This window comes from Panthera uncia, chromosome B4 (assembly GCF_023721935.1).
Source record: "Panthera uncia isolate 11264 chromosome B4, Puncia_PCG_1.0, whole genome shotgun sequence".
Classification (NCBI taxonomy): Eukaryota; Metazoa; Chordata; class Mammalia; order Carnivora; family Felidae; genus Panthera; species Panthera uncia.
The window spans coordinates 46,519,190-46,545,471 of NC_064809.1; the positions used below are offsets into that span (position 1 = coordinate 46,519,190).

The 26,282-nt window shown below is 33.9% G+C and overlaps 1 protein-coding gene across 4 annotated transcripts in view; it reads left to right on the forward strand.

Moving 5' to 3' along the window:
- Positions 1–7,223: 7,223 nt before the first annotated feature.
- Positions 7,224–26,282, forward strand: part of ATF7IP (activating transcription factor 7 interacting protein) — a 124,832-nt gene continuing 105,773 nt past the window's right edge. For 3 of the 4 annotated variants that reach the window (XM_049625096.1, XM_049625097.1, XM_049625100.1), the window contains exon 1: positions 18,719–24,094. In XM_049625096.1, coding sequence (XP_049481053.1) covers positions 24,078–24,094 — 17 coding nt within the window. In that variant the 5' untranslated portion in view covers positions 18,719–24,077. Of the gene's footprint in view, positions 7,335–18,718; positions 24,095–26,282 lie in introns of those variants that run through there. The other variant, XM_049625098.1, reaches the window with a different exon arrangement.

Sequence of the window (26,282 nt, forward strand, 5' to 3'; positions counted from 1 at the left end):
TGTCTTTGGTTTGCTACTGTCTGAATATAATATGTCTTAAAGAGTGGGGTTTTGGTATTTATTATACTTGGTGTTCTCTGAGCTTCCTGGCTCTGTGACTTAACTGTTTATCAGTAATTCTGGAAAAATTTTGGCTATTACTTATTCATATATTCTGCCTTTTCTTCTCCTCTGAGATTCTAATTATGCATGTATCAGGCCATTTGATATTGTCTCACATCTCTTGGATAGTCTGTCCTGTTCTTTCCTTTAATGTGTTCTTTTCTTTTTACATTTCAGTTTGGGTGATTTTTATTGACCTATCTTCAAATTTACTGATTCCTTGCTTACTTGTGTTGAGTCTACTGATGAGCTCATCTAAACATTGTTCATTTCCATTACTGTGTTTTTTTATTTTGATCATATGGGTCTTCCTTTGCACTGCTCTCCAGGGAGAATCTGTCTCTTGTATCTGTCCTAGTCATATTGTACTATTATTTTAAAAATCAAATCACTTTATCCTGAGGTGGTGGGTAAGGAAGGAGGGTAGTCTATGATGTTCAGATTAAGTAATAGCTGTAAGTAGGCACTGTAAACTTAGGTTTTGGGTATGGACATCATAAGTGTTTCTATCTCTCCTAAAAATGTAATTATTAGACCTAGCATTTCTTCCTGCTCCTCCTTCAAGGGTAGAGCATTCTTTTTGCCTACAGTTTTTGGTGCCCTTTTCACCTCAATTTAAGTGTTTTTTGTTCCATAGAAGAAATAGAAAAGATGGGTTTCAGCAGTGGCTGTTGTTTCCCTCTCACACCCAGCACAGTGAAGGAATCTTTCTCAGGATTCTCCCCACTCTAGCTTGTGAAAGCCTGGTTGAATTCCTGGAGGAATATCCTGTAAGAGTGTGAAATTTCCTGTCCAAAAAGTCATCGCTAAGACAGATATCAAGAAACTTTCTGCTTATGTTTTATTCTAGTAGTTTCATGGTTTTAGGTGTCACATTCAAGTCTTTAATCCATTTTGAGTTAATTTTTGTGTATGGTATAAGAGTGGTCCAATATTATTCTGTTGCACGTAGTTGTCCAGATTTCCCAGCACTATTTATTGAAGAGATTGTCCTTTCCTCATTGTGTATTTTTGGCTCCTTTGTTACAAATTTGTTGGCCATACATGCATGGGTGTATTTCTGGGCTCTCTATTCTGTTCCATTGATTTATGTGTCTGTTTTTATGTCAATATCACATTGTTTTGATTATTATAGTTTTGTAATATAGTTTGGAATCAGGGATCATGATGTCTCCAGCTTTGTTCTTCTTTCTCAAGATTGTTTTGGCTATTTGGGTTTTTTGATGGTTCTACACAAATTTTAGGATTTTTGTTGTATTTCTATGAAAAGTGCCATTGGATTTTGATAGCTAGTTATTTATAGATTACTTTGGGTTGTCTGGACATTTTAACGATATCAAGTTTTCTAATTCATGAACATGGAATATTTTCCATTTATTTGTATCTTCTATTTTTTCATCAATGTCTTACAGTTTTCAGTGTAATCTCTCACACCCTTGGTTAAATTTATTCGTAGGTATTTTATTCTTTTTGATGGAATTGTAAATAAGATTCTTTTAAAATTTCTCATTATAATAGTTTGTTATTAGTGTATAGAAATGAAGCATATTTTTCCATATTGATTTTTTATCCTGCAGCTTTACTGAATTCATTTATTCTAACAGTTTTTTGGAGGAGTCTTCAGGGTTTCCTGTATATAATATTATGTCATCTGCAAATAGTGACAGTTTTATTTCTTTCCTGATCTGGATGACTTTATTTCTTTTTCTTACCTTATTGTTATGGCTAGGACTTCTAATACTATGTTGAATAAAAGTGGCAAGACTGGGCATCTTTGCCTTGTTCCCAATCTTAAAGAAAAGCTTTTAGCTGTTCACTGCTGAGGATAATGTTAACTGTAGATTGTCATATATGCCCTTTATTATGGTGAGGTAAATTTTCTCTATACATACTTTGCTGAGAGTTTCTTTTTTTAATCATATATGGATGTTGAATTTGTCAAATGCTTTTTCTGCCTCTATTGAGATGATCATATGATTTTTATCCATTCTAATGTGGTATATTACATTGATTGACTTACAGATATTGAACCATCCTTGCATCCCAAGAATAAATTTCACTTGATCATGGTTTATGTACTTTTTAATGTATTGTTGAATTTGGTTTGCTAATATTTTGTTGAGACTTAAAAAAGTTATTTTTATTAAGTTTATTTATTTATTTTGAGAGAGAGAGAGAGAGCACAAGTAGGGAAGGGGCAGAGAGATGGAGAGACAAAATCCCAAGCAGGCTCTGCACCATCAGCACAGAGCCTGATGCGGGGCTCAAACTCATGAACCGTGAGATCATGACCTGGGCCAAGATCAACAGTCAGACGCTCAACTGACTATGCCCCCCAGGCACCCCTATTTTGCTGAGACTTTTGCATCTATGTTCATTAGGGATATTGGCCCATTAGTTTTCTTTTCTTGGGGTGTCTTTCTCTGGTTTTGTTATCAAGGTAATGCTAGCCTTATAAAATGAGTCTGGAAGTGTTCCCTCCTATTTTTTGGAAGATTTTGATATTGATTGATATTGATTCATCTGTAGATGTTTGATAGAATTCATCAGTAAAGCTATGTGGTCTTGGGCTTTTGTTGTCAGGTGGTCTTTGATTACTAATTCTTACTAGTAATCAGAGTGTTCAGATTTTCTATTTCCTCATGCTTCATTCTTGATAGATTGTATATTTCTAGGAATTTATCCATTTCTTCTAGGTGTTCCAACATCTTGGTGTATAATTGTTCATAGTGGTGTCTTGTGATACATTGTATTTCTGTAGTGTCAGTTGTAACATCTCCTCTTTCATGTCTGACATTATCTGAGTCCTTTCTTTTTTTCTTAGTGAGCCTAGATAAAGGTTTGTCAATATTGTCTATCTTCTCAAAACCAGTTTTTGGTTTCATTGATCTTTTCTATTGTGTTTTCAATCTCTATTTCACTTATTTCCACTCTGACCTTTGCTATTTCCTTTCTTCTTTTAATTTTGGGCTTTATTTATTCAACTGTTTTGAGTTTCTTGAGGTATAAAGTTAGGTTGTTTGAGATTTTACTTGTTTCTTGATGTAGACATTTATTGCTATGAACTTTCCTCTTAGAACTGCTTTTGCCACATCACATAAATTTTGGCATACTGTATTTCCATTTTTGTTTGTCTCAAGTTATTTTTTTGTCTTTTGATTTCATCTTTGACCCATTGGTTTTTCAGAATTGAAATATACTTATTAAAATGAAATCATTTATAGTTCTAGAACTCAATGTAATTTAGTTGCTAATTTAACAGTGAATATCATGTTTCATTTATATTACATCAACATCCACATGTGTGGTATGCATTATAAGATTAATATGGATTATTTGATATCTCAAAAAGTTTTCCAGGAGCTAAGTACAAATTCTGGGAGTACTGCAGTAAGTTCTGAGTGCCCACAGAACCACAAACTGGAACATGAAAAAAAAGCAAGAAAATGGAGGCTTGACACTATTGGCAAATGACTATTAAGCAAAAATCTATTGAATATGTACTAACAGAGAGGAAGGAAAAATTAATTTTTTAAATTTATTTTGCTGCTCAAATCTTTACATACTCTGGTTGTGTGTATGTCTCAACCTTCTGACCTTCATTGTATTCTGACAACTGCCATTTGTTTTGAGGACACAGAGCAAAAAATATGGAGAAGCATTCCCCTGAGGCCATGAGTAATATTAGGAGGGCAGATGTTTTAAGGTCACAGTTACCATTATGGTAGTGCTGAGTGTCAGATTCTGAGTGACAAAGGCATCCTTCCGTTCTTGCAAACGTGTGCATGTGTGTTTCTGACATATAGGGGCCTCTAAGATATGGGGACCAGAAGATTGGCTCCTCTTGCCAAGGTATAATTATAGTACTGGTTCTATCCTTTTTATTAAGTGCCAGTTAAATATCTTCTAATAGAACCCATTTCATTCACTTAGGTCACATATGTACCTTGGAAAATGGTTTAGATACCTCTTGATGGCTTCCTGTATTAGTTTTCTATTGCCAAGTAACAAATTACTACAAATTTAGTAACTTAAAAAATTATACATCTATTATCTTGGTTTCTGTGGGTCAGAATTTTGGGTATGACTTACATTCCTTTGCTCATAGTCTCACAAGGCTACAATCAAGGTATTATCTGGGATGTATTTTAATCCAAATGCTTGGTTGGTAAATAATCTGCTTCCAAGATCATTTGGTTTATTTATAGAATTTATTTCCTTATGGCTACAAGGCTACATGGCTAGATGGCTACATGGTTGAAGCCCATTCTCAGGCTACCCAACATTCTATAGGCCAATTTAGTAACTTTTAATATTGACTTCTTCAACATAGTTTTTTACTGCATCAAGTCAACAAAAAGAATCTCTCTCCTCAGGGAAGGTCCAGTTCGGGCTTCGTGGCGACAGTGAGGAGCCTACTTGGGATTTTCTGTCTCCTTCTCTCCCTCCACTGTTCCCTCTCTGTCTCTCTCTCTCTCTCAAAATAAATAAATAAACATTAAAAGAAAAAAAAGTAGAGACAAGATTCCAGTTCAGGTAGTAAGCTTTCAAAGGCCATTTTTCGTAATTGTTACATTACGCTGTCTCATTTTATATACTTCAAAACTTCAATTTCCCTTTTTATCTATTCCTTTTTCAAGTTTATGCTGTTTTTCAAAAGTTCTATTTTCTCTGTTCAATTGGTGCTCAATTGCTACCACTGAAATTCATTTATTTATGTTTATTATTTTAGGTTTTTTTGTTTTTTGGAATTTTTTTCTCTGAGAAATTCTGTGATTTTGCTTTACTCCTGCATTTTTTTTTCTAGAAGAATATTCAGTCTGTTTGTATAAAGCCAAATGGTTGACAAAATATGGAAATCCTTTAGTACTGATTGGTAAGTAGCTGTCCCACCTCTGAATACTCCTCCTACCATCCAGTCTGCCTCAGTCCCCAGTTAAATAAGCGCTGGACCTCTTCACAATCTGACAACTAAATGATTAACATCTGACACAGTAGAAGGTCTTCATGTCTGCTTCCACTCTGGCCAGTGCCTAGTGCCATAAGGAATGAGAAATATTTTGCATTTCTGTTTTACTTAACTTGAATTCTTTTTCTTTTGTATTATTCTGACAGCTACTTTAAGCTCTTCATTATTATTCAGGTCACACTTTTTACAGGAAACAGGCAAGAAATTTTCCTATATTCTATGAGGAAGATTTAGGTTCTCTTGTTCTGTATTTCTTTTATATTTAGTGTGTAATTTCATGATAGTAATTATTTCATAATGTTTATCTGTATATATGTTTCTTTCTCCATTAGTGGCAGTGTCATTTCCTCTGGGCATCCTTAGTGGCTAGAATAGTGTGTGAGTACATAATTAATACTGTATTTGTTGAATGAAACAATGAATGATTGGTTAGATCAACCAGCAAGTGGAATGTCTGAAGAGACTACATAATGTGTGGTTGAATATATTTGGGGAAATTCAAATACAATAAAACCGTCTAGTTGGAGCCTTAGGGAGGCAAGTCTAGAATATGAGCATATCTATTAAAATCAATCAATTAGTGAGTCAATGGTGAATTATTTTCCCCTTTGCCATTAGTCTAGACAATTGCGAGTGAATTATTATAAACATGATTCTTTTTTATTTGTTTATAGGAAACATACAAAAAGAAACCTGATGGGCTTTATTATTCCAATCCCATTTTTCTTATTATAGAGTGCAACTTTTAATGTCTATATTAATATTTATAATTAGTTGAGTATTTTATAACTGAGCATCTATGTACTAAATAAATTATAATACATAATTTATTATAATTGAGCCTCTATTCGTAACTTTTTGAACAATCATGTACTATGCTCTGTGTTACATACTTTACAAAGCTAAGCAATAAAGCCACACAAATCTAAATGTGTTATTTCCTGACTTAGAACCTTTTAAATGATCCCTCATTACTTTATAACAAATATCAGCTTTTAGGCAGAAAATCTACTAAATCAGTTCTCATGTTACAATTTACCTTTCGAGGAAGGCATTACTGATTTTCCAAGTCTGGATTAAGCGATTCTCCTAAAAGCCACCCAGTATTTCAACTGAGTTGAAAGACCCACAGTATAAAAATAAGTATTAACCACCCTCCACTAATTTCTTATTACTTACAAAAATTTCCTGTTTACTCTTCTGTTTCCTCTAGTATAGATTTCTTGAGGCCGGGCTAGACCACAGTGATTACTAAATAAAAAATGAGTAGATTAATTTAAGCAAAAAATTACATTCAAAACAAGTTAACAAAACCTTATGATCGATTTATCAGGCTCTTCTTGTTTGGCAAAACACCTTTACATTGATTTATCCTGTCATTGACCTCTCTTAACCGACTTGAATCACAGGCATTATCACTATTTTAGAGATGAGAAAACCGTGTTAACACACGTGTTCCAAGAAACAGGCAAGAAGGCAGGAGTACTTGGACGTGAGCCCAGATCTCCCAACAAAAGGAGTTGCACCTTTTTCACTGCATCCTATGGCCTTCATTAACGATTGGTTCCCAATATAAAACTGAATATAAGGGATACAACTTCTGGTGAAAGGGTATGATTGGAAGTGCTTGCTCTGGCACAAAACTGAAAGAAAAGATGTGTTTTCGCCATTCTCTCATTACTTACAGTTTAAAGTATACTTTGTGAATTTTTAATATAAATGATGAAAAAATATACTTAAGGCTTTTTTGAAAATGTTTCTCTCAGCTCTTTAACTCTCACCAACCTATTTCCTTCCTTCTTTGCTGAGGCTCATAGAGGGCGCTCACAAAGTGCTACTCACTGGATAAAGCGAAGCTCCACTCAAAACACACTTCACACTGCAACTAAAAGGCGCAGCGCCACCACCTCGGACTTCCTTCTCCTTTCCAAGGCAGGAGGCGTGGCCAATTTCCCTCATTCAAATAAAAAACCAGGAGATTTGCATGGGGAACGGCTGAGCCGTGAGCCTATTGGCTGTCAGCACCGTGGGCGTGGCCAATAGTACGACCACAGAGCCCCGCCTACATTAATTTGCATAACGGCCCCGGCGCGTGCAAGGCAGAAGCGGGTTTGTTTTTGAATCTGCGGAGGTGGCGGCGGCGGCAGCGGCGGCGCGGCGACTGAAGCGCGCGATACTGAAGCGGCCGCGTTGAGGACGGTTGCGCGGAACGGCTCTGTAGGAAGGAACTTGGTTCCCCCTCCCTCATCTCCCGCCCCGAAAGGTATATGTGACTCCTAGGGGCTGTTATAACCACATTTTCTTAAATTACTATTGTATTTATGAAGAGTCAAGACCGCATTATGGCGGCTGCGGGAGTTGTGTGTGCGCCTGCGCGGTTGCGGAGCTGCGGGCGGGCGCTGCATGGGAGCACGTGATCTTGCGGGGTCGGGCTCTAGCTGCAGTTGTGCAGCTGGCGGGGCGGTGGCTGCGCAAGCGCAATATTCATTTTCAAGATCTAATGTTCTTGTTGGACGCCATTTGGGTTCTAGATTTAATTTTCCTCATTCTTGAGGAGTTTCATTTTCTTGTCCTCAAACTGCCACATTTTTCAAGGAAAACGTTTCTCTTGTGTTGCATTCCTATACCGACCCATTAAACTCTTTTATATTTCTCCGATTTTCTGAGAAGCTGTGAACTTAATTTTCTGTAAAAATGATTGTCACTTGTGGTTCTTGATTATAATTTCACTTTTAGGGTATTGCTGGGTTCAAGTTTATATTTGGGGAGATAAAGATCAGCACCTAGTGGTGGTCTCAGGGGCAGTACATTTAATTGAACTGAATATTTGCAAATACATTTTAACCCTATTTTTACCAGTTCTGTTAAGAGGGAATGTGTACAAACGAGAATTTGAGTTTTGGAGATATGAGGGGGAAGGGGCATTGGAAGAATCTATATACTATTGTTTAAAAAGAAATCTCAATCTCCTTGGTTATTTGTTTTTTTAATATTTGATTCTAAGTTAATGAAGTTTTAATTTTACCAGTTTGTGTGCTTCTGATCATACTTGCATTTGGGTTTTAGATTTTTAAAGTCTGTGATCACTTGTCCATCACTGCTTCAGTTTGATCATTTTTGTGACTCTGACTTTTAAAATTAGGTCATTTGTTTAGCCTTTGGTTTGTTATGATATGTGAAATAAAACTTGCTTGGTAAATTTTTCTCATAAAGAATTCTGCAAAGAACTCCTCACTAAACTGAGGCCTTTATGAGGAAATAAAGTCAACCATCAATGAAAAAATTAGTTGATTCTTTAAAGAAACTGCCCTGTATATGTGTATGAAATACAGTTGTGTTTGATTTCTTAAAATTGTGTGTTCCTAATTTTCGTTTCTTAAAGAAGGTAGTTAGAGGTGTGCTACTGGTTATTTTAGTTTACAATGGTTGTGTCACTATATTTAAATCTTATATAACACCGCTGGGAGAAGTGTTATACAATCTGATATAATTCTACCATTGTGCAAATTTTTTCTTACTAGACTAAAAATTTGTAACTGTTTTTCATAGATTTCACCTGTGGTTTGTGTGTGCAATAATTGGTTTCTTGGTTGGTTATATAAGACTAAGTTTAAATCATTCATCTGTCAAATGAAGAAGTGCCTATTGCTTTATAATGGTTGGTTAGGGACGGTTTTATTGCCCAAAGCAAATACCGTTAGCATTAAGTAGATGTAATTGAAAGGAATAGTTTTGGTTGGTGGATTTTTTTAAAAATGACGTCACGTATGAGATAGAATGAAGTGATAGGGAAGGTAACTCTCTTTTCTCAACAGAAAATTAACTGTTCATATAAACCTGGCCCTCTGGTCTCTTCTACACAGAAATATATTTAGAGGGCAGTTGTGTAATATCTTGCCTTTTTATACTTCTGGGTGATTGCCCCAGCACACCCCTCCTCCACTTCCTAATACATAATTTCAGGTGTTTAGAGTTGAAAGTTATCTTGTATTTTCTGTATCTGTGTGTATGTATGTGTTTTAGGTTAAGAAAAGAACTTTGATTTTAGGGCAGTGGTACGTTTTGCACTTCCAGAAAAGTAAAATATTTTGGTTTGTGTATTAAAGTTTGTTTTCATTTGAATACAAAAGATTGCCTCTTAGGTTAATGCTGAAGATTGTAAGAGGTCTTGAAAATACTGAGGAACATAGTGTACAATGTAAATATTTATTAGTAGGACAATTTTGCTATTTGTTAGAAAGGGAAGTATACTTCTATAAACTTAAAGACCAGTGAATTGTCTGAATGTCTGTTATTTTGTTTGTTATTCTTTGAATAAAAAGCATCTTTTGAAATTTTAGTTTGATTTAGAAATTTTAGTTATGTTGCCACAAAATTTTGACATATATGCAGAATATATAATATTAAGACTAATGAATATTAAATTATTGGGGTCATTTTTAGTTTTGTAGATTTTAAACATTAGAAAATTTAGTTTAGAGAAAAAGACTTAATGATTAAGTCATAAACCATTAAAATTGTCTTTTTTCTTTAAATTATGATTTGAATATTTGATACATATATTTAAATACTTTTTTACTTATTCATTGTAGCACATTTGGAAAGTGTTGAAAATTAGCAACATTTAGAAATAAACAGCATAAATGTTCTGGTGATTTTTGTTATTTTTTCATGGTTTATCAATTGGTCAATAAATATTGATTGTTCAATAAATATTGATCAGTTTTTCACTTGGACCATAATTTCATTCTTGTTCTTTAATTTTGTATTATGTTGTAGATATTTATCTCATTTCATTATTCTTTTGAAATACTTAATGTTCTTTCAACGTATAACATTCTTTTAAAAATTTCTTTTAATGGGTATATAATATTTTATTGAGAAAATACCCCAAATCATGAAATATTCTTCAAATGTCTTTAAGCGGCTACAATATTGTTATATCTAATAAGAATGTACTGTGACTTACTAAGCATTTCTTTTATTGACCATTTGTTCGTTGCCCATTTCTCTGTTATAAATAATGCTACACTGAACATCCTTACACATGAGTTATGAACTGCATCTCTTTGAAATGATTTCTTTGAAATTACTGCTTCAAATATTGTTTCAAAGGGCTTTTAAGGTAATTACAAAATTAATAAAAATTTATTTTTTTGAAAAGCATTTCCCATACCACCATCAGTTTGGTGGCTGAAAAACAGTACCATATAGATATAGATATAGAAATCGATATCGATATAGAAATCGATATCGATATAGAAATCGATATCGATATAGATGTATAGCTATAGATATCTGGTGAAGTTGAATTTTTTAATGTTTATGTATACAATGTTCTCATTTTTGTGAATTAGCTGTTTGAGGTTTTTTAATCTTTTCTATGGTGGATGTTAATGTTTTTCCTATTGATAACAGCTATTTATGGATATAAGCCTTTTGCTTTTCATACTTTTGGCAGGCTTTTTTTTTAGTTTATTACTTTTTAAATTGCTTATTTTATATATTCAGAAGTTTTCCTTTTTTTTTTTTTGTAGTCTAATGCACTGCTTTTTCTCATTTGTGATTTCTTCCAGGACTTCTTTGCCTAGAAAATAACCTGTTGTGAGATGAACTTAAATGTTCACTTATTTTGTTTATTTTTTCTATGTATTTTAATGATTAAAAAAATAAGTGTTTTAATCTGTATGGAGTTTATTAGTTTCCAGTTTTTCCAAATACCTAGTTTTCTTAGATTCTTACGTTGGTGATCTTTTTTCTTACTGCTTTGAGTTGCTAATTTTGATCTTAAGTTACCAGGTTTGAGCTATAGTTCTGCTTCATTTACTGGGGATATTTAACTTGGTCCATTGGCCTCAGGAGTTTCTACAGATAGTAAGAAGATTCCTTGGTAGATCCTTTGATTGATTCCTTGATGTACACAACATTATGTGATTATGCCTATGTGCATTTTTCTGGGGAAAGAGTTATAGTTTTCATCAGCTTTTCACAGGAATATATAATACAAAATCTAAAGCTAGGTTAACAACCACTGTACCTGGGTCTTATCCATGTAGCAGTAGTGCACTGTTTTATTTGTTGTAGTGATAGTTTAGTTTAGCATTGCATTAAACTTAAATTGGGGTGAGTTTACATCTTTTTACTGTGTTTTTTTTCTCATAAATGGGATATATTTCCCGCAGATTCCACAAAATGTACTTTTTAAGAGAAACATTGGGAAAATTTGTGACACTTGTTATTTTTCATTAAGGTGTTATTTAACTTGTTCCCTAATGCTGATATGATGTTAATAGGGATAAGTTGTTAGAGGATATAGGACTACGTTTCTATTTTTAATCTGTCTTAGGACATGGTGATATGAAAATAGTGCAAGTATGAAGTTAGAAGTGGGAAAATAGGTTGTCCAGTTAAAGTATTCTTCAATATTTGAAACCAAAATTTTTCATTTACATAGACTTTTTTAATGGAAGAATGTTGGAAAGTTATCTAATTTTTCTGGCCAGGATGGTGCCTAATGCTATAATAAAGTTAAAAACTTTTATTTTTAGTCCCTTAATAATAGTAAATTATTCTCTAATAAGGATGTTTCTCTAATTATTGGTATAAGTTCATTGTACATTAAATCTATTATTTGTGTTCATTGGCTTCATGAAAATAAATCTAGGAAGTAGGTAGAAATCATGTGTTATTGGCTTTCATTTAACTTTTTAAATGAAAAATTCTCATCTTTGGGTCTTTTTCAAGCAAAACCGCTTACAGAGATTTGCATATTTTACTTTTTTTATGTGACTTTTGCTCTTACTTGAAAACTTTTTCTAGTTCTGACAAATTATGATACTTAAGTTTTCAGACTATGATAGGTGAGAAATAGCAAAGTAGGGACAGGAGAAGTGGCTACCAGAGAAATGTATATGGATAAGAGGAAGGAGTGATGGCTAGCATCTTGACAGTGAAGATGTGTTTCAAGTGTTAGAAGCAAGAATTTAAAGACTTAGTTTTGAGGTTATTTAATTTGGGAATTAGTGTTTTTAGAGCTAAATCCGTATTTATATTATGTTAATTATAATTGATGATCTTAAATGATTCTGAATCAGAATATTTAGTTTTGTTTAACTTGCTCAAGATTTAGTTTAGAAAGGCTTCTATTATGATTTCTAAGTTTTGAGGTATATGGAAAATTCGTGCACAGGCAAATCTACTTTTTCAAAGAAGTCACATGTGGGGCATATTACAGATAAAATTTAGGTGATGTTTTAACAAAATTTAAATGGTAGAATACAAAAAATCATTAAGTAGCTCTGGGAAGCCATAGTCCCTATAAGCTCCCCAGAGTATCTAGAAATTACGCATCCATTAGTGAAGCCTCTCTTTAGAAATTCTTATCCATTTGACCTTGTTATGTTCTTTACGTAACTCAAGACTTTAAAAATGATTTTGCAGTGTTCTTTCTGAGATTGTCGTGAAATCTACAGAGTAAATCAGTGGTTTATCCTGTCATTTTAGTTTGTTTAAGACAGAAAAGTGAATTCCAAAAAAATCAAACTTTGTGCTTCAAGTTACATGGTGGAAACCCATTTTGTATTGGAGGAAGAGAATATGAGTGCTGGCCAGCATTTTCATTTTTTAAATGCCTGCAAAATGAGAAGACCAGGGCACTAGTGCTTATTTGTACAATGTGAATGTCTTCAGTTGTGAATTTTGATCATTTGCATTTTTGAGTCTTTAAGAGAATGATTCTGGCATCTGCTTGGCCACTTTCCAAAAAATGTGATAGGCCTAAGGGTACAGTTGATACCACCTTCCTGAGAGACTTTATAATTGGATCTACATAAACATAAAAGTCTGGGAAATGTAGATGACCTATTAACTTGACTGTGAGAAATATTCTTTTATTCATATCTACAGTTTTTCTTTGCTCAGAATATTATAACAATATTTTGAGTTATTTTGTATCTAATAACTATGAATAACTAGCATATACCCTTTAATTTGGGAGAGAAGACCCCTTTGATGTGAGATAGTAATGTCATAATGTCTTACTGTACAGTTCTTTTCCACTTTCTTTGTTGTTTGTACATACTACTTTGGGGAATTATTGTCTTGGTGGGTATCTGGGAATTATGTTCCAGCACTTTGTGGCACTTTTACATTCTAATGAGAAATTTGACTCTGATTCTCAGAACTGCCATAGCTAGTAAAAGATTTCTCCTTGAGTCAGTAATTCTCAAAGATAATGCCTTCCAGTTGGTAGAAAGGTAAACCTAGAAGGTGAGAATAGAATCTGCCATTTTAAGAACCAGGAGGATAAGAGTTTGGTGAAACAATGAATGACATGACTGCTTCAGCATATTCTCAACTAAGGCATTGGAGTTGAGGAATGTTTCTGACTTCTTACCCTTATTAGAGAAATGTCTTAAAAGGAAGAAGTGGTGAAAAATATGGAAGAGAAAAGAGACTATCTTTGAAAATTTCTTTTATTTCTTTTTAGATGGTGTCAGGAGTAATTGGATTACAGTAAAGGCTAATCTGCTTTGTGAGACTATTATGATGGTTTTAGGATGATAAGTGTTTTTCTCCTCTAACAAGACTGTTTAGAGTTTGTAGGTGGCTTTGACTTAACATATGGTTTCCAGGTTGAACATGACTATTCCACAGTTTCACCAACCAGGGGCAAGGGAGAAAGGGCAGTGGGAGTATACACCTCATTCTTTTGAGAGCATGATCTGGAAGTGGTACATATCACTTTGACTCAAGTTTTATGGGTGTGGATTTAGTCATTGGAACATACTTAGCTGGGAAAGGAAGGCTAGGAAATGTAGTATCTAGCTGGACAATCATGTGCTCAGCTAAAATTAAGGAATTTTATAAAAGGGGATAAATGAGTGTAATGGAACAACCAGCCCTTTCTGCTACAAAAGGAAGCTGGAGAAGTGGTATCAAAGTAATTCATAATTTGATATTAAAAACTGTTTTTCTGTCTCAAGAGTTATAGTTATAACTCTATATCTTCTTTTCAAGTGGAATTTTGAGAACATTGTGTTTGTGATTTGTGTCTGAGATTCTAGTTATGTGTGTGTGTGTGTTTGTGTGTGTGTATACCACCAAATAATGGTGCAATTCTTTCCCTTTCTGCTTGCCCTTGCAAATGTATTAAATTATATTTAGCTTTATAAGAATTGGAATTTTAATTTAATTTTAAAATCTCAGTGTAATATTTTTTTAACTTTGCTAGTTGCTTATTTTGAAAGATGAAGGACTGCAGGTAAGGACTGTAATGACAGTCGTGAATCGCAATTATTTGAACTGCTTGCTTTAGTCTAAAGTTGAATTTATGTTTTTTAATTATTTTATTTTTAAGTAATTTCTACACCCAGCAGGGGGCTCAAACTCACTACCCTAAGATCAAGAGTTGCTTGCTCCACTGACTGAGCCAGGAAGGTGCCCCGAGTTTATGTTTTAGTATTCTTTTCCAGATCCTGTTGTTTTGTAACTGTATGTGTGAAATATACATTTTGAAGATGGAAAATATAATTTTTGAGGACCTTGTAATGTATACAAGTAAAAAGATTGTGGTTGTAAATTCTTTGCATATAGGTAAAGCTTACTTGTATAATAAGTAGATAATTAAAAGAAGCTTTCTATAGACTACAAGTAAGACACAGTCGGTATTTGTTTATGGCACAGAAAGTGAAACTGTTGTGGGAAGAGATCAAGGAAATCTTAGAGGGTTGTATTTTAAGGGGTGAATTAGAAGGATATTCTTAGTAAAGGTAATAAATAAGGTGTTCAGAGTATCTATCAGAAACGAGAGGGGCACCTGGGTGGCTCAGTCGGTTAAGCGTCCGACTTCGGCCCAAGTCTTGATCTCACAGTTCATGGGTTCAAGCCCCACATCAGTCTCTGTGCTGATGGCTCAGAGCCTGGAGCCTGCTTCAGATTCTGTGTCTCCCTCTCTCTCTGCCCCTTCCCCGCTCACACTCTGTCTCTCTCTCTTTCAAAAATAAACGTTGAAAAAAAAAAAGAAAGAAATGAGAAAGAATGTAGTGTGTGAGGAGAACTCTAAATACCACCTTCATATATAGATCCTTGAGTTTTGTAAGTAAGAGTCATTGCTGCCATAGTGCCTACATAATGTAACTAATAAAGGATATTGTTATTCTCAGTTAGAAGTTCTCTCATTTCTTTTTTTACTCTGTTTTACTTCCTATCTTGCTTGAAGACATTTATTCCTTTCTACTTCTTTGTTTTTAGTTGCATAATACTTCATAAGCTTCCTGCATTTAGGAATTGTATCTTATTGATGTTTTTGACAAATGTCACATGTTAAGGAAAAAACCCTTGTAATTAGGAATGATAAGACCACTATTAAAAGTATAAGATTGCTTTCCACATTGCCTTCCTTAAAATTCAATAAATATTTGTTTATTGAAAGGCAAGAATCCTTTTGTTTTAGGTGAAGTGCCAAAAAGCGAAGTAAGATATGCTATAGTTCTTTTTTTTTATTTAACTTACTATTATCTACAGATGTTAGATTTTTTTTTTAAATAATTGAACATGTAATTTACTTAAGCACCAACTAGATAAATGGACAAAAGGTTGGACAGGCATTTTGCATATGAAAAATTATAAATTGTGAGACAACTTTTAGAAAGAAAGTTTTCCATCTCATTCAGTAAGAAATAGAAGAAAGCAAGGAAACACCATTGCTCACCTATTAATAAGTTTCTAAGATTTAACTCTGAAGGATATAATGTGTGTAAGTTAATAAGGGTTTGATAAAAAGATGGAATTAAATAATTATTTTGTGTTTTAAGTTTGTGTAATTCTTTCCTTTTCCATCAAATTTAAGTGATATAAAAGTTGGAAGATAGCAAATAAATGAAGAAACAAAAAGGCGAAGGATTTTCCTAAAATCAGTAATATAATGAAGTGGAAAGAGCAATAATTTTATACTGGGATCTGGGAATTTAGAGTCTGCCAACACTATTACTTAATATAAAATGGTGGTACTACCTATCTGATAGGGTGGTTGTGAGGGTTAAATGAGATTAGATATAAAAAATACTTAGCAGTTTTTCCTGGCACACTTTTCTGTCTTCAATCAATTGAATCAATTAGGCATGAATATTTAAGAGGCAGCTAGTTGCAGCTATACGGAACCCTCAATGGAGGAGATATATAGAAAATGGCAATATTCTTGATTATTGGAGCTGGAATTTAAATGCATTTAAAAAGTAATTTCAAAAAGTAGTTTTAGAAGACCATTCACTAGTAGAGAAGAATAAGCATTTAAAGAAGTAGTTTATTTGCAGGGCACCTGGATGGCTCAGTCAGTTAAGCATCTAGCTCTTGATTTGGGCTCAGATCATGATCTCACGGTCTGTGAGTTCTGCCCATGTCAGACTCCATGGTGACAGTGTGGAGCCTGCTTGGGATTCTCTCTCTCTGCCCTTTCCCTGCTTGTGTTCTCTCTCTCTCTCTCTCTCTCTCTCTCTCAAAAAAAAGAAAAGAAAGAAAAAGAAACCCCAAAACCCAAAACTTTAAAGAAGTCATTTATTTGTAAAGGTTTGTGAAGGAGTCTACCTTTAGAACTGTTTTATTTTAAAAGGCATTTAAAGAATAAAAGCCTTACAAGATTACTAAATTTACTAAGTTTACAGCCATTTTCTCATATTAATTTTTTATCTTCACAGTTGGTCACGTTTTTTCAGACAATCATCATTGCCAAAGTTAGGGATGAAATAATTTATTTTGGGGACTAGATCCACATATGCCATCGTTTTTTTGTTTTTTTGTTTTTTAAATAAAGGGTGCAAAGTGCTCCCTCTCTCTTTATTAACCCTCCAGGTATGGAACTTGTTGGACATGCTCACTCAAAATTAAAGCCAGACAAAGTGTCTGTTTTCTTGTAGAATCATTCATGTGGCCAAGTTCCTGCCCCTTAAGAAACAAATTTCACCACATAAGTTTGTTTACTGATCTTCTGATTATTTTAGTTTGATGTTTTATTTTATTTACACAGGTTTAATGAATAGCTGATTAATATTCAAAGAATTCCCTATTGTCTGGTTAACAAAACTACATACATTTGACATGAGGTTTAAGAGTTAGCTTCCATCTAGGGGCGCCTGGGTGGCTCAGTTGGTCAAGCGTCCAACTTCAGCTCAGGTCATGATCTCATGGTCTGTGAGTTTGAGCCCCACGTTGGGCTTTGTGCTGACAGCTCAGAGCCTGGAGCCTGCTTCACATTCTGTGTCTCTCTCTCTCTGTTCCTCCCCTGCTTGCACTCTGTCTCTCTCTCTCTCTCTCTCTCTCTCTCTCTCAGAAATAAAGATTAAAAAAAAAGAGCTTCCGTCTAGATGTTTTGTAAAGTGTAATAACTTATCTGCTTGATTACAAGATCAGGAACCAAGAGCCATCTAATTTATCTCAATGAGTTTTCACCTGCAATACTTAAAACTGTAGGGTATTATGGTTCTGAGATTTATGCATTTGTCAATATTGTTCTGTCAGGAGTGATATTCTTTATTCTCATTAAACTTGGGAATCCATAAATTATAGAAGAATTACTAAATTGAATTTCTGGGAGGACTTATGAGGCATCATTTTTTCATTTGCAGGGCAGTCATTTCTACATTTGAGGTGTAGTCTTTGTTCCCTGTCATACCTAATTATAAGCTACCTCTTTTTTAAATGTCACATTTCTCTTGTAGTCATGGTTACCAATTTGATTTATCCAATTTTATCCTGACAGGAAGGAAAACATTCTTATTGGAACTTTGTAAACTAGTTTATAAAAAAGTAAAGAGATTCAGTTTAGATAAAGCCAATAATATTTTCAGTATTTTTCTACAGAATGGTTTTTTAATTGTTCTGGTGGCTTATTAATTATAACCAATGTTAAGATCTTTCACAGGATATTTTCCCCCTCGAATTCTGAAGATATTAGATCAAGATATTATTATTTATACAAAATATATTAAAATTTTTTTTAATGTTTATTCATTTTTGAAAGAGAGAGACAGAGCACAAACAGGGGTGAGGTGGAAAGAGAAGGGGGACACAGAATCTGAAGCAGGTTCCAGGATCTGAGCTGTCAGCACACAGCCCGACACAGGGCTCGAATTCACAAACTGCCAGATTATGACCTGAGCCAAAGTCAGACGCTCAACTGACTGAGTCACCCAGGAGCCCCTATATGAAATATATTTTAAATTGAAGGTTAAGATAGATTAAGAAGAAAGTGTTTTCTCTTGTAACCGTTAAAAATAAAAAACCATAGTTAAGTCAGTTCATTTACTTGTAAGTAATTCTTGTTTCACTGATCTAGGGTTAAGTAATCTATTTACACAAAGTTGTCTGCACTGGACTAACAGAATCGTAGAAATCCTCACCCATTCTCTTGATTTAGTGATTACAGATGTTGATTCATGAAGGTAAGGTAGCTTTATCCCAGGATGCCTGTATCCAGGAGTCTCTTCTACATAACAGTAACAGTTCAGATGATTTGGTTCAGTCCTTTACTAAGGATCTTTTGATGTACATCTTTCCTTCTTTCCTGGGGTACAGTGGCAGCAAGGATGTTGACTCATTTTTGTTTCTTGAGTCTCATTGCTACATGTTGGTAGCATGTAGCTACCAACTGTTGGTCTAGTTGCTCTCTTCATATGGTATACACTGCTGTTATTAGAATTTTATTCACAATGTTTGGATTTCCTTTACCCCTTGTCTGTGTAGCACCCTTGTTTTCCATGTGTCATGTCTTTTTATTGGTTTATTCATTAGAGGAAAAAGACCGTATTCTCTAGTAGCTTTTTGAGAAAGAGTAAATGGGAAGTATATTTTGTGAAACTGTATGTATCTGAAAATTATCGTTGTATATTAGATACTTGATTGATAGTTTGGCTAGGTATAGAAACCTAGGTTGGAAAATATTTTTCTTCAGAAGTTTAAAAGCACTGTTCCATTGTCTTCTTGCTTCTGTTACTGCTGAGAAATCTGAAGCCATTCTTATTTGTGATTTTCCCTTCACTGGCCGCTTGTAGAATTTGTTATTAGTCTTCAGTGTTTTGAAATTTCACTGCAATTCTTTGATGTGGATATGTTTATCATTGTTTGCTGGAATTCATCAGGCCCTTTCAGTTTGGCAACTCTTGTTTTTCAGTCTTGGAATTTTTTATTAAGTGATTTCATTGGTGATAGTTGTTTTCCATTCTGTCATTCCAATGTGAATTTTTGGAGGGGTACTTGACTTTTCTTAGATTTTTTTTTTTTCCGTCGTATTTACAGCTTTGTCTTTTTGTTCAGCTAGATTTCTTCAACTTTGTCATCCAGTTCTTCTATTGAGTTTTTCATTTTTTATGTTATGTTCTTAATTTCTACTTTTTGGTTTTAGCCTGTAGTCTATTTTTTTTTTAAGTAAACTCTGTGCCAACATGGATCTTGAACTCACAACCCCAAGGTCAAGAGTCTTATGCTCTACTGTATGAGCCAGCCAGGAACCCCTAGTATTCTATTATTGACATATGATTGTATTATCTTTTCTTATCTGAGAATATTAATTTTTTTGAAGTTTTTTTTCTTGCATAGTCTTTGTGAGTTTTTTTGTTTAGGTTTGTTTTTTGGTTTGTTTTTGGTCTTTGTCTTCCATGTGAGACTTGTCTCAGTTGTCCTTTTTTTCTTGCCTGGCTGTTGTGGAAAATTAAGAAGTTGATTAGAATATCTAAATTTGTCAGCTTTTAAGCTTTTTAGGCTTTTCTGTGTGGGGTGGTTTTGAGAGCTCCCAAGACCTTACAGTCTTGTGTTTTGTGGTTTTTAAGTACACTCCGTTTTCATTTTCTTATGTGGAGAATAAGGGTCTGATTGGTAGCATTCTGGAAGATTAATGGAAGAAAAGGACTAGGTGTCTCTGCAGCCAGCATTTAGTCCCTCTCTTTTTGGTATGCCACTCTCATTTTTAACTGTGGATGTTGCCTTCATAGTTTTGCTAGGACTCTGGAGAGGAGGTATTGAGTGGAATGTGGTAAGGATATCGATGGTATCTTATTGATTTGCAAACAGCTTTCACTAGTATTCCCTTTTTTAGTCATACCAGCCTTACTGTTTGCTCCCTTCGTCCCAGTCGTCCTTGTTCTTTTAGTTGCTATGTCTTTTGAAGTTGCCGCCATGTAACTTAAATTGGTTCTTGTCCCCAGTGAAGCATGTACTATGATGTTTTGGGAACTGGTAAGTTAGTTACCAGTGGTTTTGCTTATTTTCATCTTTCCAAATCTTTTTAGCTATTTTCTTTTTTACTTTTCTCCTTGTTCCTAAGGATTTATGCTTTCAAAAACTACCTTCATTGTAGTTTTAGTGGGCTTTGAGAGAGGGAAATTACGGTGTTTTCATTTCATTGTCTTAATACCATTCTCATGTTTATTTTCTCTTTTAGCATACGTAAGATTGGTAATAACATGTAACTGAAGTATATTAGTTAAATAAAAGTGTATTTACTTTTTACTTGATATAGTGAAACCTGTTATTTAGGTTCTATGGAATCTTCAATATTTTGCATATGTAAAATCTTGTAATAGTATGGTATATGTTATATAAAAGGTTATAGTAGTTAATTACAGTTATTCTCTTCCAGTTCTCTTTGTTGCTTGGGCAACCCATAGCAAATGGTCACATTCTCTGCTCATAAAAATTTGAAATTTTGGTACTCTTGTTTTACATGATTAAGACTGAAATGAAAAAATTATGTGAAAAGTGCTAGTTTTTATTTAGAAAGAGATAAAACATTGAGTAATCATGGAAATGTTTACCTAATATTTGAAGTAGCTTTGAAATGTGTTTGCTTTTACAAATAAACAATAATTGGGTTCATTAGGACTTATCCTATTTAAAGCAAATTTCTTGTATGACATAAAAGTCAAGCTGTATTCTTAGTAAAATTTGAAAACGTAAAAGTAAATAATATACCTATGTTCCATAATTTTCTATAGGCTTTTTTCATAGTTCAGCTATTCTGAGCACCTAGTAGATCCTATAAAAACACTAAAAACTGGACAATGCTCTACAAAAGGTATTTTTTCTATGTTGAGTTTTAAGTACAGAGGTGTTTTACGACAAGGCTAAAAACTTGTTGACTCATTAGTTGACTTCTTTTTCCTAGAAAGTAAGATTTGAACTCCTGAAAATGAACGTTTTAAAGATGTAGAATTTTCTGAGATTTTTATAGTAGAAATGAAAACACTGGGAATTAACTTCAGCTCAATATCCGTCTATTGAACAAATACTGTGTTTCACACTATGGAAGTGAATGGGAAATGACATAAGATGTAATTTCTGTCCTTTAGGAACTCATGTATAAAGATATAAGCAATGAAATGTGATAAGTGTAATGATGGTATGCACAAAAGATCTTGAGAGAGAAATTACAGCTGGCTTGGGGGATGGGTATTGTAAGGGGAAAAGAGAATAAGTAAAAGATTGTTACTGATGAGATAATTTAGGTTGAATCACGAGTAAGATTTATTGGGTGAACTAGGATAGTTTCTTTAGGATAGAGTGAAACATATGGGCAGTGGCAACAGTTATCTGAATAACAGTGTAAGTATTTTTCTTTTCTGAACTATTTTCATGATGTGTAGAAACAGAACCAATGTAGGAAGAAATGGGTGATGGAAGTTCCATGGGCTCAGACTGGGTGTAGTCTAGGATGGATTTCAGCTCTTAGCACTTTTGTGAAGTTACTTAATCTTTGAGCCTGTTGTTTTCAGTCATGAGTTGGAAGTAACATAACCTCATAGGATTAGTGTGAGAATTAATTGAAATGATGCATGTAAAACTCATCTGAAGATTTGATCTATATTAACGTACTTCCCTACTGCTTTGTTTTCTAAAGTCTCATGTGTGAAGTAGATAATCAGTATATTTATTGTTTTTGTTTTTTTTTTAATGTGCCTTGGGATAATAGAGAAAATCTAGTACATTGGTAGTTAAATGATTGTATTGGCTGGAGGAGGATTGGTACAATGAGGGAATGTAGATTATGTCTTTTATTTTGAAGTCTAAATTGGGTGAAAAGGAGTTGTTATAGCTAATAGTAATAGCCAGCAACTTAGCTTGCTTCAAAAAGCTTAGACTGAGAAAAAAGTAGTCAGGATTTACATTGGAAAAGTATTTGGCAAGACAGGGGAGGCTTGGGGAGGAGGGGATGGGACAGGGTACATTTGAGGGTGTGTTACATAATTTAAATTTTTGTAGAACAGACTTCCAAAAGAATCTGCTTCCTGAATATTAGAAGTTGCTCATTCAACAGCTTTAAAAATTTTGGCTATTTTGTCTTGACATTAACCTTAGTCACATTTCAGTGCCACAGTAATGTCTATCCTGTTTGAATCTTTCACAGTTTACCAGTCTCTTGATTTTAGCAACTAGATTTGAGCCATCCTCAGAGAATATTATTATTATTATTATTTTTTTTTTTTTTTTGAAGAATTAATCTGGCTTGGTTAAATGTAACCTTTTTCCCCCAATGTACTATTTGAAGCAGTTTTTACGTACATCGTCCAATTTGACTAATGGAGAATAAGTAGGGATCTTTTAAAAAGCTGAATAGTTTTGTTTCATTTTTAAACTTTTGTTATGGGAAGATTTAAATATATACAGAAATAAAATGAAATAATCAACTCCATGTGCCCATCACTCAGCTTGAACAATCATCAACTTATGGGGCCAATCGCCTTTTGAATATATCCCTTCTACCTCCCTGCACCCTTAATGAATTTTAATAAATCCCTACATCTAGTGGTGGATAGACACAAGATCACATAGGGCAGCTAGATTTTAGGAAGCTTAACCAAGGAAAAGAGAAGGAAAAGGTGGATTTCTTAGATGATGTGAGCTATCTATCAAGCACACAGGTTCTTTCTGTGCTCTTGTCCTTCACTTCTCTTGATGGGTAGGTTACTGCCAAGACAGATTTGTTGGGATCTCGCTCAAATTTGTCTTGTTTATATATCCACTTTCTGACTGAATTTTACCCCTTTGTTCTCCCTATTTTCTTTTTTTCCTCCAGGGGTGTCTACATTATTTATTTTTATTTGTTTTTCACCCATATTAAAATGTTGGGAGGTCTGTGGCAGGGCATGAAATTTAATTTGCCCTGGGACCAAACACTCACCTGGAAATGTCTTTGTGGCCATCTGGACTACAAAAGAGAAGAAATTGTTTTTATCTTTATAGCTGATGACTCAAAATAAGCTTTGTTGTCATTGTAGCTCTAATGACTCTAGTCTCTTCCCAGCGATTACTTAAAATTATTGTCAAGATTCAAAAATTTGACTGCAAGCTTTAACCATTCTGCTAGATTTGAGTACTTTGGGGCTTAGATTCTGTGGGGAAAAAGAGAATAATTAGCCTTCTATAAATGGAAATTGACTATCAGGATTTAAACAACTTAATTTTCCAGAAATTTTAAAAATTGGCACTCTTTTTGTGATAAAAGTACTATAAAAGACAAAAAAAAAAAAAAAGGGGGCCTTGAGAGGACTTTTTTTTTCTGGACTGAAATGGAGGCTTTCTTTCAAGCGAATTCCCTGATGTTTGCTGTGTGTGATTTGGCTCTATCTCTGTAACTGCTAATATGTGGCATGGACTTCAAGCTGTCTGGGATCTGGATGTGCCCAAAGTCTGTATTGCAAGTCGGGGTGGATTCGCAGGCATTGTGTTACAAAACTGGCTTGCTGCCTTCTCTGTTTTCTGTGTCCTAAGCAGCTGCATTGTTTGTTGCAGTATATGCATTAGCTGTTGTCTGTGTTCAGTTTCCTGCAGGCTGAAAAAGTGGGAGGGGCTTTCTTTGATACATAGCTGAGTTTTCACTGTGTGAGTTCTTGAGTGCACATTGCAGCCATCTTAATTACACTTTAGTGCAACTGAGACAGTGCAGCTGTCTCAAAATGGCTGCTGACCTAGTCTTTGTAGCTGCTTAGGCAGCAACTATGCCAGTGAGGAGACTTGGCACATGCATCAGGACCAGAGGTAAGAACCAATTACTCTTTATCTTTGAACATTTTAATTAAAAAATTTTACTGAGTTTATATAGCAAGGTGAACTTGGAGCTTGCTAAGAAGTTGAAATGTTTGCTTTAAGCCTCTTTTATGGAAACAGTACATAGGATGGTGAGGTCAAAGGTTAAATTCCTGTAATTTCTCACCATCTTATGTTCTGTCATTGCCAGAACATTAGATCACCACAGTAGTGCTTTTCTGGCCCTAATTAACTTAGTATTCTTTTTGTGTTAGATATTTTAGTTTGCTTGATATTTTTTTGTAAAAATTAAAAACAATATATTTTCTGAATAGATTTTTTTTTTTTTGGAAAGAAGCCATAAATAAGCCTTGTTTTACATGAAGAGTGAGATTTTTCTGTGTGTGTGTGTGTGTGTGTGTGTGTGTGTGTTGGAGCTTTTGTTTGGTAGCTTTCTGAGAAGAATGTTAATTCTCTGAATATAAGTCATAGTTACAGAAAGAAAAAAAAATTTAGCACTGTTAGACTTTTTTTTGTACAGTGCGTTCCAATTTTTTCTCATTATGCTGCCTCCTCTGGGTCATTCAATTCTTTCATATTTTTAATGGTGATAACTTTTTATGCTAATTACTTTTTGCTTAAATTGTCATTCAGATTCCGATTTTGAGTTTAGAAACAAGTTCACATCTAGCTCTGGATACCCCCTTTTTTTTTCTAGCTAATGTGTTCTAATACAACAGAGCTGAAAGAAATACTCAGTTGTTTTAGTTAATTGATATTAATTGCTGATGTCCACATTAGCCTTAGTTTAAACCTGTGGTATTGTTAAAAATAATATAATTCAATGATTTTGTAAATTTAGTTTCACAGTTTGCAAAAAGCTTTCTTAACATTCTTCTGAAGTAGAAATGTTTATTGAGATATGATAAGTTCATAGAGATCCAGAGAGTATGAAGTTTTTATTCATATATTTCAGACAGCAGAACTGTTACACTTTAAGTTCTAATGTTTAAATTGTGGTACTTACTAAAATTTTTTTATAGATGGTATAGTACATTTCTCTAATTTTGTTTAGAGTATTATGAATATATCCCTGACTAATATGACATAGAACAGTAAGTTTTGAACTTTCTAGATAGAGCAACTTTTCAAAAACAGCAACTTTTTGCACATTAAATTCTTATGAAAGACCCCTGTATTTAAAAGGGATACATATGGTGTTTTATTGTTTTGTATTTATTTTATAATTTAAGTTTATAGCATTTATTTATTGTAAGTTTATTTAATAAAATGAGAGCAATTAGGCTGTTATGATGAAAACAAAAGTTTGAAACCAGATGATATATGACAATTATAATCAATTAATGTTAGGATCTAGGTTGCTTCTTTATAGAACTCCAGGTGCTAGGGACTGTAGGATTCAGTATACTAGAACATATGTTATGTTTTTTTCTTTTTCTTCATATTTGCACAGTTTAACAGTTTGGAATTGCTGCCTTGCCACAAAATTATGTTTATATTTGTTCTACTGTTGTTTTTTTTTTGAAAGAAAATAATTGCTTTTCCTAACTTAATCATTGCCCATTTATACAGTGGCTTAAAGTATATTTGGGATCACTCCGTTTCATTAACAGCTTTAACATATTTGTTTCACTTCCATTAGCTTATTATTTTGTGAAGTTGTTAGGACTCTTTTATGTGATATGGTGGATTCTTATAATTGGAACATTACTTTATGTAAATACAGTCATATGAGCTTGCCCCCCAAAGAGAGGAAGAACAAATTCAGTGTGTGAGAGAGATTTTATCCATCATGCTTTTCAGTAAGGTTTTGCCCTAGAGTGAGTATGACACAGGAAGTGAATGTGTGATGCCCTTAATCATTATTATTATTTTTATGCCTCTCATAGAATGAACAGCTCACTGTATATCAAATATTTCATACAGTCCAAGCCAGTTACTCAGTTTGTTCTTGTTTATTGCTAGAGAAAAACTTGTGAGGCTGAAATTATTGACCAACTGATGTTGATCTTCAGAGTGGGACCTTGGGGGAAATTTCACTTGTCTACTCTTTTTGCCTTCTATTGTGGATTATACAATTTATCTCTACTCTCTGCAAGATGACTCCATTGATTATTACTTGTACATGGGGAAACAGGAACACTGTGGTTGCTTGGGATATTCCTAATTCTTTCCCTGC